Below are 14372 nucleotides of genomic sequence, written 5' to 3' on the forward strand. Positions count from 1 at the left end.
GCTTTCGGTAGTTTGTGTTTGTGTCTATTCAGCAGGGCTTTTTTACATTGTGACATCTAGGTGAAGGTTCAAAGCTCAAAGTGCAAGGAACCCCTGAGGTTGAGTTAGAAGGTGAGGATAATCAAGAAGGAATGATGCCAAAGTTGTGTTTGAAAAGCCTTGGAGAAGGGAAGACTGTGAAAGCTAAGTTGTTTCACTGTTTGGAGGACGTAGGGAATCGTGAGTTGGGGTCCTGGTCAAAGGGGTGTAACTACCTCACTGGGATATTTTACAACAGACTGACACCCTGGTCTGGGCTGCTCCAAGCCTTTCACCCAGAGCCGTCATTTTTCCTGTTGCAGCAGCCATTCCAAAGTGCAAACTTTATCAATGTAGTCTTTATTGACTAAAAAAAAAACCCTTAAAGATGGAAAGGTTAGTAGAGGCAGGCGTGATCAGCAAAATAATGAAGAAGTCAAGTTGCTGGCCAAGTCATTGCAACCCCCATTGATCAATGAAGAAGAACGTCTCACAGGACCGGCCGTTTACATCTGCCGAGGTGGATATTTTCATCAAGTGGCCAAGATTGCAGTCGAATATTTATCTAAGAGTGGATTTAACTCCTTGGCTAAAATGAAACAGTATTATTGTGCTAGAAGAAGTGCCTCGGTAACTGCGCTGCCTGTGCACGAGGTGAAGCAATAAGAGCCTTTTGCTGAGAAAATTGCTTCTCCACAGTGAGCCACGGTGTCCGTTTATAGATCGCAAGAGCTGGGGCTCTATTCTAATCAGCACTCGGCTTCCTCAAGTTGCTGGATCTGATTAAAATTGAACAAGATGCACCAAGTGAAAAATCCCTCAACACTGATTAGAATCAATCCTTTGATGGAAAAGGGGTTCCAGTACTGAAGACACATTGACTACATTAAATGTTTAATCAAACAACCCAACAGTCTCTGATATGTAAAGCTTTTGCCTGCGTGTCTGATAAAAAAAATTCCCTTCTATTTTATACGACGCTCAAAGACGATGTTAAAGTAAAAGAAAGACTTGCATTTCTACAGCGCCTTTCACGACCACCGGACGTCCCAAAGCGCTTTGCAGCCAATGAAGTACTTTTGGAGTGTAGTCACCGTTGTAATGTAGGAAACACGGCAGCCAATTTGCGCACAGCAAGCTCCCACAAACAGCAATGTGATAATGACCAGATAATCTGTTTTTCTTTTGTTATGTTGATTGAGGGAGAAATATTGGCCCCAGGACACCGGGGATAACTCCCCTGCTCTTCTTCAAAATAGTGCTACGGGATCTTTTATGTCCACCTGAGAGAGCAGACGTCTCATCCGAAAGACGGTTCTAAAGGAGGTCACACCTGCTGCATTCTCAGTTGCGTTGACATTTATCTTTTAAAATAGACATGAACCTACCTGCAGAATTTTAGCTATGAAAAAATAATGATCACATGTGTAAAATTTACAGGAGCTTTCAACCAAATTGAAACGCATTTATACATTCACACCTCCTCATGCTCCCGGTGAGAACTTCGCCAAAGCCCAGCGGGACTTCTGCATTATATTAACTGTGAATTTCTTAGGATATTTTTGAGGGGTGGTTCGATGGCAGTTGTGGTAGAGGAGCGTTCGGATCTCCTCGCCGGAAGGCCCGAGAGTGCCCCCTCCTGAGGTGCATGCAGTTTTCCAGGTTGCCTCTAGATCGAGCATGGTGGAACGGCAGGATGGAGACAGTGGCACGGGGGCACACCCATCTACCCAAGGGGGATACCTTATGGTGCTCTCGGAGAAGTTACACTGCAAACGATGTTCCAACTTCCTGGAAAGGGAGTCGTAATAAATAAGGGGAAATTTAAAAAAAAACTGTACATGCTGTTGCGTGATGAATTATAGATTTACACCTGCCCACTTGCAAAAGGCGAATTCCAACCCAACTGGACTGGGAGGGGGAGGAGGGCGGGTGGATGGGGGGCGAACAGACACTTTGGCCCAGAATTTTCTCAAAACTTGTGCGGAAACAACAGTGAAAGTACGGCGCAATGCCCATTTTCAGCGCAAAAGATTGAGGAAATTTGGACCTTAAGTGACTTGTGCTCATTTTTACGCCACGCACGAGTCTCCTCGATCTTCAGCAGCAGTTCAGTGAAACGTCCACCAAAACCCTTTGACATTAATTGACATAGCTCTGCCCCCATGCAAGAGACCAGAGAATCCGACTTTCTTGCAGTTCTAAGTTTACTCCTTGACATGAATCTTGTCATTCATGTGGCAATGACTTATGAAGTAATACTGGGTGGTCTGCTGGTGGCGCTGTCCAGGGAGAATATAAATACTCGGGCACAGGCCCAGCTTGCTCAGGACATTCTTTAACAGGAACTAGTGAAGGACACTATGGGCAGCATGGTGGCATAGTGGTTAGCACTGTTGCCTCACAGCGCCAGAGACCCGGGTTCAAATCTGGCCTCGGGCGACTGTCTGTGTGGAGTTTGCACATTCTCCCCATGTTTGCGTGGGTTTTCTCCGGGTGCTCCGGTTTCCTCCCACAGTCCAAAGATGTGCGGGTTAGGTTGATTGACTATGATAAATTGACCCTTAGTGTTAGGGGGATTAAATACGTGGGGTTACAGGGATAGGGTGGGATATGTGTTGGTGTAGGGGTTACAGGGATCGGGTGGGATATGTGTCGGTGCAGGCTCGATGGGCCGAAATGGCCTCTATCTGCACTGTGGGGTTTCTGTGATTTCTGTGACACAACTAGATCTCCATGTTGAAAAACAGTTGATTAAAGCCTTGTTTAACGCTTAGACCAAGTACCTAGTAGTTTTCTTACATCACTCCTAATATTTTAGGTGCAGCCAGACCCAGACCCAGAACATAAAACACACGTTTGAGTCGGCCGCCAGGCATACCTCTACAGTGCTTGAACCAATTTAGCGTCAGACATTTTTCCAATGCTGTATGGACACGGGTGGTTGGCCCCCACTAAATTTGACCTGTTTTCTGCCCGGAAAATGGGCACGAGGTCCGGTTTCAGCTCCAATCAAGGGTTGTCAAACATCCACGATTTTGCCGCACAGCCCGATGCTGCAGAATCTGTTTCAAATGGGGCATTTGGTAAGAGAGTTGGCGCTGGCTCAGAACACTTCAGACACCCTTGGGCAGATCTCGTATATTTGTCAAGAATATTTGGATACTCCATGCACACATAATATGTGTGACATGAATCTTGTCATTCATGTGGAAATGACTTATGAAATAATACTGGGCGGCCTGCTGGTGGCGCTGTCCAGGGAGAGTATAAATACTCACGGGCCCAGCTTGCTCAGGACATTCTTTAACAGGAACTAGTGAAGGACACAACTAGACCTCCATGTTGTAAAACAGTTGATTAAAGCTTTGTTTAACGCTTAGACCAAGTGCCTAGTAGTTTTCTTACGTCAATGTGTGTGGCAGGTTCTGTGAGGATTTTTGAGAGTCTTGCTGCAATGTTAAATCTGTGCCTTATTGCTTGACTGTCTCCTTCTGTAGATCATGCCTGCCGACCGTGGAGATTCTGGCTTCTTCTCTTGCCATGCAATCAATTCCTATGGAGAGGACCGAGGACTCATTCAACTCACAGTTCAAGGTACTCCATTTATGTTCAGATCACAACATATTTTGCCTGTTCAATATATCTCAACTATGGAGGAATGCTGTTCAATGGGGCACAGTATGTTTGCACTCTTTCAACTCTAGCACCTGGGTACAATTCCAATCCAGACTTCGGCGTAATGCAGGCCCTCAGGGATTTGCATTAACGTTTACACTTACTCAATAGTTTTGTCCAGAAAAGCCACAAGGAAGTATTTGGGATAAATAGTCGCAAGCAAATGTGCTGGAAGATGTTATGAAGTTGAAATTGAGAGCCAATATATGAGGAGGCTACGTTATCCCATACCTGACACAGGAGTTCAATATTATATAAACATAGTTATCAATATTATTTTTCTCTGATGGTTACAAATGACCAGGGACACATGCACAAGTCACTTTTGTTACCAATATCTTATCTATTATAACCTAGATGTATTTTTGCTTCATAATCCTTTCACTCCTGTAAGAACATAAGAATTAGGAGCAGGAGTCGGCCATACGGCCCCTCGAGCCTGCTCTGCCATTCAATCAGATCATGGCTGATCTTCTACCTCAACTCCACTTTCCCGCCCAATCCCCATATCCCTTGATTCCCCTAGAGTCTAAAAATCTATCGATTTCAGCCTTGCATATACTCAACGACTCAGCATTCACAGCCCTTTGGGGTAGAGAATTCCCAAGATTCCCAACCCTCTTTGTGAAGAAATTCCTCCTCGTCTCAGTCCTAAATGGCCGACCCCTTATCCTGAGACTGTGACCCCTCGTTCTAGACTCTCCAGCCAGGGGAAACAACCTCTCAGCATCTACCCTTTCAATCCCACTCAGAACCTTATATGTTTCAAGCAGATCACCTCTCACTCTTCTAAACTCCAGAGAGTATAGGCCCAATCTCTTCTCATAGGACAACCCTCTCATCCCAGGAATCAATCTAGTGAACCTGCATTGCACCACCTCTAAGGCCAATATATCCTTCCTCAGATAAGGAGACCAAAACTGTGCACAGTGTATATTACTTCAGCTGCATTCAATCTTTCAAGGGGGTCAACTGGTCATAACTTCTATCTGAGGCAAAGTTCTCATTGTGATAGCAGAGGTGAAAAGCCAATAACATTCAGCGCTGTGCATGGTCCTCTAAGGTCTATCCCTGGCGAGTTGGCTTCTTTAGAGGCACGATTGAATTCCATTCCATGGCGCAATCAGTTGACTTTGGATTAAATGTAACAAACTGTTACATGTTACGATGAGTGTTGTAATATTAGTGAGTGGTTTTAGAATGGTTTAGCTCACGGTAGTAGTTAGAAAATGCCATGTTAGTTTTAAGGTACCATAAGCTCAGTATATAGGTGAGAAAAAGAGAGTTCCTAAATGTATTGAGCCTGAACCTTGGTTCTAAACTGGTGATTCTATAATAGTCACCCTGTACAGTACTTATGGTCCTGCATCTTTTGAGGGTCTCCAAAATTAAATCATCAACTTTGCAGTACAATAAAAATGAAATTGAAGAATTATTGTGCAAAGTCTTGTTCACAGATTCCCACCCCCCACCCCACAGTCTCAGATGGGAGACGCTGCCGTTTAGGTATGCATATTTATTGTTAAAGTTTATTACTAGGATGTTGGCTCCAGAAGCATTTAGTCAGTCTCAGCAAAACCAAATAAGCTCTTGATGCTTCATCGGTGCACATAATTTATTTATATGTAGCGTTGCCCCTCAGGAGATGGGCTGCTGATGGTTTTTTTTTTCTGGGCACCATAATCCAAGACTTTGTTGCTTATGCCTTGGCACGGTGCCAGTTGAGGTTGGTTCATGACAGATCTTGTTCACCCTGCAGATCATGTAGTTTAGCAGTTCGATGGAGAAAAGCAAGATCTGCCTATGGGTTTCCTAAAAACATTGGCTTGACAGCATGGTGCATATTTTCTCCTTTAATTTTGTTTCCAGTTTCCCCCTTACCTCTCTGCCCCTGAATGTTTTGATTCATAGGAACAGGACTGGTCCATTTAGCCCCTCGAGCCTGTTCTGCAATTCAATTAGACCATGGCTGATCTGTATCTCAACTGATACAGATGAAGCACTCCAGTCCCTCCGGTGCCCACCGGTCGCAGAAGTCCTCGAGCATGCCAGTGGACACCGCGTGCTCCATCTCTAGGGACACCCGGGCGTGTTCATAGTCGCAGTAGAGAGGCAGGCATTCGGGCTGAACGACCTCCTCGGCTGTGTGCTGCCTGGACCTGTTAACGGCCAGCTTGGCCAGGCTGATTTGATTGTAATCACAAGTTGGAACTCTGGTCAATTTTCACCTCCCCAACTGTGGATGCTGAGGTCAATTGTGAGCCACCAGATAAACCAACTCAACAGGACCTCTTGTTTGACCCAGTATCATGACATAGGATTACATAGGATATACGGCCATTCGGCCCAACCAGTCCATGCCGGCGTTTATGCTCCACTCGAGCTTCCTCCCGTCTTTCCTCATCTAAATCTATCAGCATAACCCTCTATTCCCTTCTCCCTCATATGCTTGTCTAGCCTCCCCTTAAATGCATCGATACTATTCGCTTCAACCATGCCCTGTGGTAGCGAGTTCCATATTCTCACCACTCTTTGGGTAAAGAAGTTTCTTCTGAAAGAGTAAAGAGACCCAGCCTGTTCATCGTTCCTGATAGGTGTACCCTCGCATTTCTGGTATCATCCTTGTAAATCTTCTCTGCACCCTCTCCAGTGCCTCTATATCCTTTTTATAATATGGTGACCAGATTGCGCACAGTACTCCAAGGTTCGATACAGGTTTAGCATAACTTCCCTACTTGTCAATTCTATCGCTCTAGAAATAAACCCTAGTGCTTGGTTTGCTTTTTTATTATGGCCTGGCTAACCTGCGTCGCAACTTTTAGTGATGTGTGTATTTGTACTCCGAGATCCCTTTGTTCCTCTACCCCACCCAGACTCACACCCTCCAAGTGATAAGTGACCTCCCTATTCTTCCTACCAAAATGTAATACCTCACATTTATCTGTGTTGAACTTCATTTGCCAATTATATGCCCATTCTGCAAGTTTATTAATGTCCTCCTGTAACTTGCTGCCGTCCTCCTCAGTATTGACTATCCCCCCCGCGCCCCACAATTTGGTGTCATCCGCAAATTTAGAAATTTAGAAATTACATATAACTACCAAACCATTCAAGCCTCCTAAATTGCACACTCTAATGAAGGGTTGACTTAGATACAAAGGTGAAGTTTGGTAGAACTGAAGCTACAATAAGGCTGGATTTATGACTCCCAAGAATAACATTCCCTTTTGAAGATCACTTAATCATACCTCAGATCAATTGGTTTGAAGTTGACATTGCCTCCACCATGAAACATAAAAACATAGAAGATAGGAGCAGGAGTAGGCCATTCAGCCTCTCGAGCCTGCTCCGCCATTCAATGTGATCATGGCTGATCATCCAATTTCAGTACCCGGTCCCTGCTTTCTCCCCATACCCCTGGATCCCTTTAGCCTTAAGAAATATATCTAACTCCTTCTTGAATATATTTAATGAATTGGCCTCTACTGCCTTCTGTGGTAGAGAATTCCACAGGTTCACCACTCTCTGGGTGAAGAAATTTCTCCTCATTTCTGTCCTAAATGGCCTACCCCTTATCCTTAGACTGTGACCCCTGGTTCTGGACTCCCCGACCATCGGGAACATCCTTCCTGCATCTAGCCTGTCTAGTCCTGTCAGAATTTATAAGTTTCAATGAGATCCCCTCTCATTCTTCTAAACTCCAGCGAGTACAAGCCCAATCGACCCAATCTCTTCTGATACGTCATTCCTGCCATCCCAGGTATCAGCCTGGTGAATCTTCGCTGAACTCCTTCCATGGCAAGAACATCCTTCCTCAGATAAGGCGACCAAAACTGCACACAATACTCAAGATGTGGTCTCACCAAGGCCCTGTACAACTGCAGCAAGACATCCTTGTTCCTGTACTCAAACCCTCTCGCTACGAAGGCCAACATACCATTTGCCTTCTTAACCGCCTGCTGCACCTGCATGCTTACCTTCAGCGACTGGTGCACAAGGACACCCAGGTCTCGTTGCACTTCCCCTTCTCCCAATCTATTGCCATTCAGATAATAATCTGCCTTCCTGTTTTTGCCACCAAAGTGGATAACCTCGCATTTATCCACGTTATATTGCATCTGCCATGCTTTTGCCCAATCACCCAACCTGTCCAAATCATCCTGGAGTTTCTCGGCATCCTCCTCACAGCACACACGCAGAAGAAGCAATAAGCCAGGAATGGGCTGCACCTTTAAGATCACATGGTCCATGATCAGACAGAATTGGGCAAAAGTCCGCTGATGTATAACTAACTTTCCCCAAGTTTATTAGCCAAGTGATTTAAGACACTGTTAAATGGATGGTCCATCTAAAACCTAATGAAATTTCTCATGTGTGGGGGTTTGACAGGGTTCAGGGTCAGACAGCCTTGTGATCTAAAAGGGCCATCACGAACTGGTAAAGTGCAAATCCTGTAAGTGGAGGAGCGTGTAATGATGTGATTAGTTTCGTTGGGGGGGAGAAATTCCACTAGAGGGCCCTTTGGGGCACGAAGTCAAAGATGTTTGAAAAGGTAGTGCCAGGGCGCTAACCTTTTCAAACATTTGCGCAATTCCCATTTTTTGCTCCAAGAGGGAAGTGGGGCATTAAATCAAGGGCTCCACTGACCTCTAGGAGCGCAAGAGGCGGGAAATGTCTCGACCCGGGGGGCGATGTGCTCAGCAGCGCCACGAGTGGTCACACGTGGCGCTGCCGCGTTGCAGGGGCTCTTCCCTCAATTAAAGGGAAGGGCTCCCCGCTGCCAGCTCTGCATTTTATTTCAGCATCTGCTGGAGCACCTGGGGTGCGGGAGTGCCGCGCGATCAGCCGGGCTGACCGATTGCGGCGCTCAACCCGTGCCTGGTGCTCAGAACTTTTTTTTTTAATCGGCTATTTTTTCATGAGGTGCTACCTCAGAACGCTACTGAAGCTCAGGCAATGTGCGTTACCATGGAAGCCAAACAGACTGGCGCCGTCCAGTTCTTAAAGGGGAGGGGCCATCTTGCTGACCAGCCACTCCCTGCTCATTGCAGCCTTGAATCTCGGCCTGGAGAGACCTCGAAAGTAATTGTGTTGGAAGCACTAATGGATAGGCCCAGGGAAAGAGCTCGGCACTTAGGAACCTCAAAAGTGGTGCCGAGGGCCAAAACTCCTTAGGACAGTGTTAAAACCAAAACTTTTGCTGACAAGAAAAGACAGGAAGCGCCCGTCTTTAAGTGGCGTTCCCCCAGCCCCTTCCCGACTTGAAAATGTTCCCCTCTACCTGTCGTTCCTAGCGGCAGGCACTAAGGCGGGGGCGCGACTCAATATCCGGTCTGGGGCGCTACCGGGGCGTTGCACCCCTGACTGACGTCACGATCTGCGGGCGCAGGAGACGGTGGCGGTAGTGTTTAGCGCCGCCGCAAAACGACTGGTCAATTTCACGAGCGGCGCTAAAATCGCCGCGCTCGGGCACTAAGTTCCTAGCACTCCGTTGGCGCCCCCCTGGAGGCACTAACAGGAGGCGCTAAGCAACCGAATTTTTCCCCCAAAGTGTCTAATTTACAATGAAAATGTGGTGAACTTGAAGCTTAGGTTTTTGCATCTTATGCCAGGCAACTACTTATCAAACCCTTTCTTATACCGTGTTGTAGCTCCTTTCATTTCATGACTTAACAATGGAAGCAAAGCAATCGATGACAGTTTTGTAGATCATCACAAATTGTGCATGGATGTTCCGAGAAAATTGCCTTTTTGGAGGCCAGTTGAGTTTGATAAACTAAGTAGCACCATTAAAGGGAGGAGTATTAGGGAACATTATAGGTACCTTGTTAGCAATTGCAAGAAAGCTGGGCACTGAGGAGTTAATTAACTCATGCACTTGTCTAACTTCTCTTCTCCGCAGAGCCACCTGACCCGCCTGAGCTGGAGATCAGAGAGGTGAAGGCTCGCAGCATGAATCTCCGCTGGACTCAGAGATTCGATGGAAACAGTCTTATCCTTGGCTTCGACATTGAATACAAGAACAAGTCAGGTGGGGGCAGCCACTGGACTCACTGCAATGATTATCTGCCTGTCCTTCCATGCAAAGTCTCCATTCCCTCGCCACCGATTCCACCCTGCTCCCTGGCCACTGTGTCGGGCTAAACTAGACTGTTCGCAACCTCGGCCGTCCTACTTGACCCTGAGCTGAGCTTCCGACCCCATATCCTCTCCATCCCCAAGACTGCCTACTTCAATCTCTGTAATATCACCCGTCTCCGCTGTTGCCTCAGCCCATTTGCTGCTGAAACGCTCATTCATGCTTTTATCTCCAGACTCGACTATTCCAATGTTCTCCTGGCCCATTTCCCATCTTCCACTCTTCCATAAACTTAAACTCAAACTCAACCAAAACGCTTCTGCGCGCATCCTGACTCACACCAAGTCCCGTTCACTCGCGCCCCCCCCCACTGTGCTCACTGAACTACATTAGTTCCCGGTCCACCAATGCCTCAATTTAAAAATTCTCCTCCCTGTGTTCAAATCCTTCCATGGCCTCGCCCCTCTTTATCTCTATAACCTCCTCTGGCCCCACATCCCTCCGAGATCTCTGCGCCCCTCCAACTCGGGCCTCTTGTGCATCCACGATTTCCTGCGCTTCACCATTGGTGGCCGTGCCTTCAGCTGCCTGGGCCCTCAGCTTTGGAAATCCCTCAATAAACCTCTCCACTGCTCTACCTCGCTCTCCTTTAAGACGCTTCTTAGGACCAAGAATTTTGTCCGCTGTCCTAATGTCTCCTCCTTTGGCTTGGTGTCAATTTTTGTTTGATAACACTCCTGTGGGGCATTTAATTACGTTAAGGATGCTACATAAATACAGGTTGTTGTGTATGTTCAGACTCCGTTTCCACCATTAGAAACATTGGTGTATGTGTTTTGCCAGCAAGGTAGCCTCCTCTCCTGGTTCACCATACAGAAATGGAGGTCCAATAAAGTAGATATTGTTAAAATAAAAAAAATAAAGTAGATATTGCTTATTAGTGTCTAGTTCTAGTGTCAGCTGTGGCTCAGTTGATAGCACACTTGCCTCTGAGTCAGAAGGTTGTGGGTTTAAGTCCCACTCCAGGGACTTGAGCACATAAAAAATTATAGGCTGACATTCTAGTGTAGTACTGAGGGAGTGCCGCACTGTCGGAGGTGCCATCTTTCGGATGAGACGTTAAACCGAGGTCCCATCTGCTCTCTCAGGTGGACGTACAAGATCCCATGGCACTATTTCGAAGAAGAACAGGGGAGTTATTCCCAGTGTCCTGGGGCCAATATTTATCCCTCAACCAACATAACAAAAACAGATTATCGGGTCATTATCACATTGCTGTTTGTGGGAGCTTGCTGTGCACAAATTGGCTGCTGTGCTTCCCACATTACAACAGTGACTACACTTCAAAAGTACTTCATTGGCTGTAAAGTGCTTTGAGACGTCCGGTGGTCATGAAAGGCGCTATATAAATGCAAGTCTTTCTTTTATTACTCTGCTGAAACCAGAGAAGGCCCTTTAAACACTCCCTTTTAGAGTGTGTTTAAATCCAATCTCTGCACAGCTCCCAAGACATCATTAAGGGGTCTGGTGTATTTATTCAAACCGTCTAATTGACAATTTTAATTCATTGCTAGGAATCTAAATCCTGTTGCTGCCACACCAGGAGAGATTAAAATATGATTAAATTTAGTAAATTAATATTGTACAAGAACTGCAAATATTAATTATATGCAGTGTACTCTCCCAGAGTTTGATAAGATTGCTGGGCCTTTCATTTATCATGCTTCTGCATAATCAATTCTAATCTGGCAAGTTCCTTTTGTGGCTAATCTATGTATATATGCAATGCATTTCTATCAGGTTTATTGGTGTAAATAAATTAATTTAAGGAAGGACTTTGACTGCGAGATTGCCGTTTCCAATAGCCAACATAAGAATATAAGAAATAGGAGCAGGAATAGGCCACTCGGCCCCTCGAGCCTGCTCCGTCATTCAATAAGATCATGGCTGATCTTGGGCTCAAAGCCACTTCCCCGCCCGCTCCCCATGACCCTTCACTCCCTTATCTTGCAAAAATCTGTCTATCTCCACCTTAAATGTATTTAATGACCCAGCCTCCGCAGCTCTCTGGGCAGAGAATTCCACAGATTTACGACCCTCTGAGAGAAGAAATTCCTCCTCATCCCAGTTCTAAAAGGGCGACTCTTTATTCTGAAACTGTGCCCCCGAGTTCTAGATTTCCCCACGAGGGGAAACATCCTCTCTGCATCCAACATCTGTTGGATCTGAACAGAATTATTGTTGTTTTTGCATAGACAAAGATAATTGATGAGATGCTGTTTCGCAACTTTGCTCAAGACATCCTGGCAACTGATGCGCCTGTTGTTGGCTTTAGCTTTGGACCAGGTCTGTTCTTCCCAGTGTGCAATGGAATGTAGAGACGAGTTGCTTTCCTTTTTATATACGTATAATATATTACATTTGCTATGTGGGTCACACACCCCTTACTTGGGCGCTGCCATCACATCAGGCCCACTCACTGGAGTCTCAATAAGAATTTCCCATTATAAAGCCACCTGGCGCGAAGTCACGCTGGCGGCCGCACACTTGCAACACTAGATGAAGCGCCAGAGGATGTTGAGCCCCCATCCCTATACCTACCGCAGCGCCAAGGCACTGTGGGAAATTTGTTCCCCTCCTGACTTTCAGCGGGCAAATGGGCAGGAGATCCGCTAGTTTGTACCACACAGAGGTAGGGCGTTGAGTCATGCCCCATGGAGGAGGGGGTGCCCAGCTGTGTTCCCCCGAAGCTGCGCGCGGGCGCGGCCCCGCAGCTATCGGGAAGGTACCGGGCAGGCCGCTCGCAAGCTCTTCCCTCTAAGACACTGCACGTGGGGCCGCACAGCACATTTAAAGGTACAGCGCACAAGAGAAAAATTTAGAGGGAGCATTGGTGCCAAGCAGTGGCTAGGCACGCCCCCCCCCCACCCCCCACCCGCCTAAAGCTTCGAGGGTATGTGGGCCGAGGCCAGGGACCAGTCACATCACTATTTCTAGGTGTGTCCTAGTTGGGAACATAGTAAAATGGAAGTTTACCGAGGGAAGCAGAAATACTCCGAGTAAGGTATATTATTGGGGCAATAATAGGTCTGTCCGACCTATGCTACGCCTCACTAGGGAGTGCGGATGGGATGAAGTGAGCTTGCCCTACAGTCTGTCCTGTTGATTCAGTGCTGGTTTTCACTTAAAAAATGGAATTATCCAGTAATTTGAATTGAGCAACATTAATAGCATGGCAGAGTGGAAATTTAATGCGTAAAAGGTTGAATTGTCAGATGATTTGAATGAAGCAACTTTGAATTAAGAGGAGTAGCCCGTAATCCAAAAAATGCCTGACTTGGGACTGGCTGGTGCTCATGCTGGGAGCACAGAGTGTTCCATTCTGCGTACACAAAAAATATATAGTTTATAAAAAAACGAGAAAGAAACCCTTGCATTTCTAAAGTGCCTTTCATGACCTCAGGATGTCCCAAAAGCTTAACAGCCAATGAAGTACTTTTGAAGTGTAGTCACGGTTGTAATGCAGGAAACCAAAATTGAGGCATTCTCTTTGGGTTGCAAACCTTAAAGGTGAAGGTACCTTTTGCACAAGAATTGTGAAGAGCAAGTAATTGTCTCAGAGTTGCCTTCCCTTTCAATTAAAAAAAAAATTGCTTTCTCTTTCAACAGATTCCTGGGATTTAAAGCAGAGCACTCGAAATATCAATCCAACCATAAACCAGGCCAACATTGTGGATCTGCACCCTGCCTCTGTCTACAGCATAAGGATCTACTCGTTCAACAAGATCGGCAGAAGTGAACCCAGCAAAGAATTAACTGTTAGCACAGAGGAAGCAGGTACGTACTCCGACAGAGATAGGTCAACCATCTTTCACCAGTACCAGATAACCCGAACTAGTAATTGCCCACACTTGAGTTTGATTACAGAATGAGTCTAATTAAAAGCAAGGAAGTTATGTTAAATCTTTATAAAACACTGGCTAGGCCCCAGTTTGGAGTATTGTGGTCAATTCTGGGCACCGCATTTTAGGAAGGATGTCAAGGCCTTAAGAGAGGGCGCAGAAGAGATTTACCAGAATGGTGCCAGGGTTGAGGGACCTCAATTACGTGGAGCGACTAGAGAAGCTGGGGTTGTTCTCCTTAGAGAAGAGAAGGTTAAGGGGAGATTTGATAGCCGTGTCCAAAGTCTTGAAGGGTTTTGATAGAGTAGATAGGGAGGAACTGTTTCCAGTGGCAAAAAGGGCTGGTAAACCAGAGGACACAGATTTAAGGTAATTGGCATAAGAACCAGAGCCGACATGAGGAAATAAAAAATTACGCAGTGAGTTGTTATAACCTGAAAGGGAGTTGGAAGCAGATTCAATAACTTTCAAAAGGGAATTGAATAAATAGTTGAAAAGGAAAAAAATTGCTAGGCTATGGGGAAAGAGCTGGGGAATGGGACTAAATGGAGAGCTCTTTCAAAGAGCCGGCACAGGCACGATGGGCTGAATGGCCTCCTCCTGTGCTGTTTCATTCTATCTTCCTTTGAATATGAAGTTCTGAGTTAACGCTTGGAATGGAATTCCAGCCCTAGCCAGTGTCTACATTTCAGCGT

At 46.0% G+C, this 14372-nt stretch overlaps 1 protein-coding gene across 2 annotated transcripts in view; it reads left to right on the plus strand.

Annotated features, from left to right (window-relative positions):
* dscaml1 (Down syndrome cell adhesion molecule like 1) overlaps positions 1-14372 on the plus strand; it is a 703857-nt gene that overhangs the window by 521932 nt on the left and 167553 nt on the right. For both annotated transcript variants that reach the window (XM_085967838.1, XM_085967839.1), the window contains 3 exons: positions 3519-3615; positions 9599-9727; positions 13445-13612. In XM_085967838.1, coding sequence (XP_085823964.1) covers positions 3519-3615; positions 9599-9727; positions 13445-13612 — 394 coding nt within the window. The remainder of the gene's footprint in view (positions 1-3518; positions 3616-9598; positions 9728-13444; positions 13613-14372) is intronic.

This window comes from Somniosus microcephalus, chromosome 26 (genome assembly GCF_052327205.1).
Source record: "Somniosus microcephalus isolate GS21.2 chromosome 26, FLI_Smic_1.0, whole genome shotgun sequence".
NCBI lineage: Eukaryota > Metazoa > Chordata > Chondrichthyes > Squaliformes > Somniosidae > Somniosus > Somniosus microcephalus.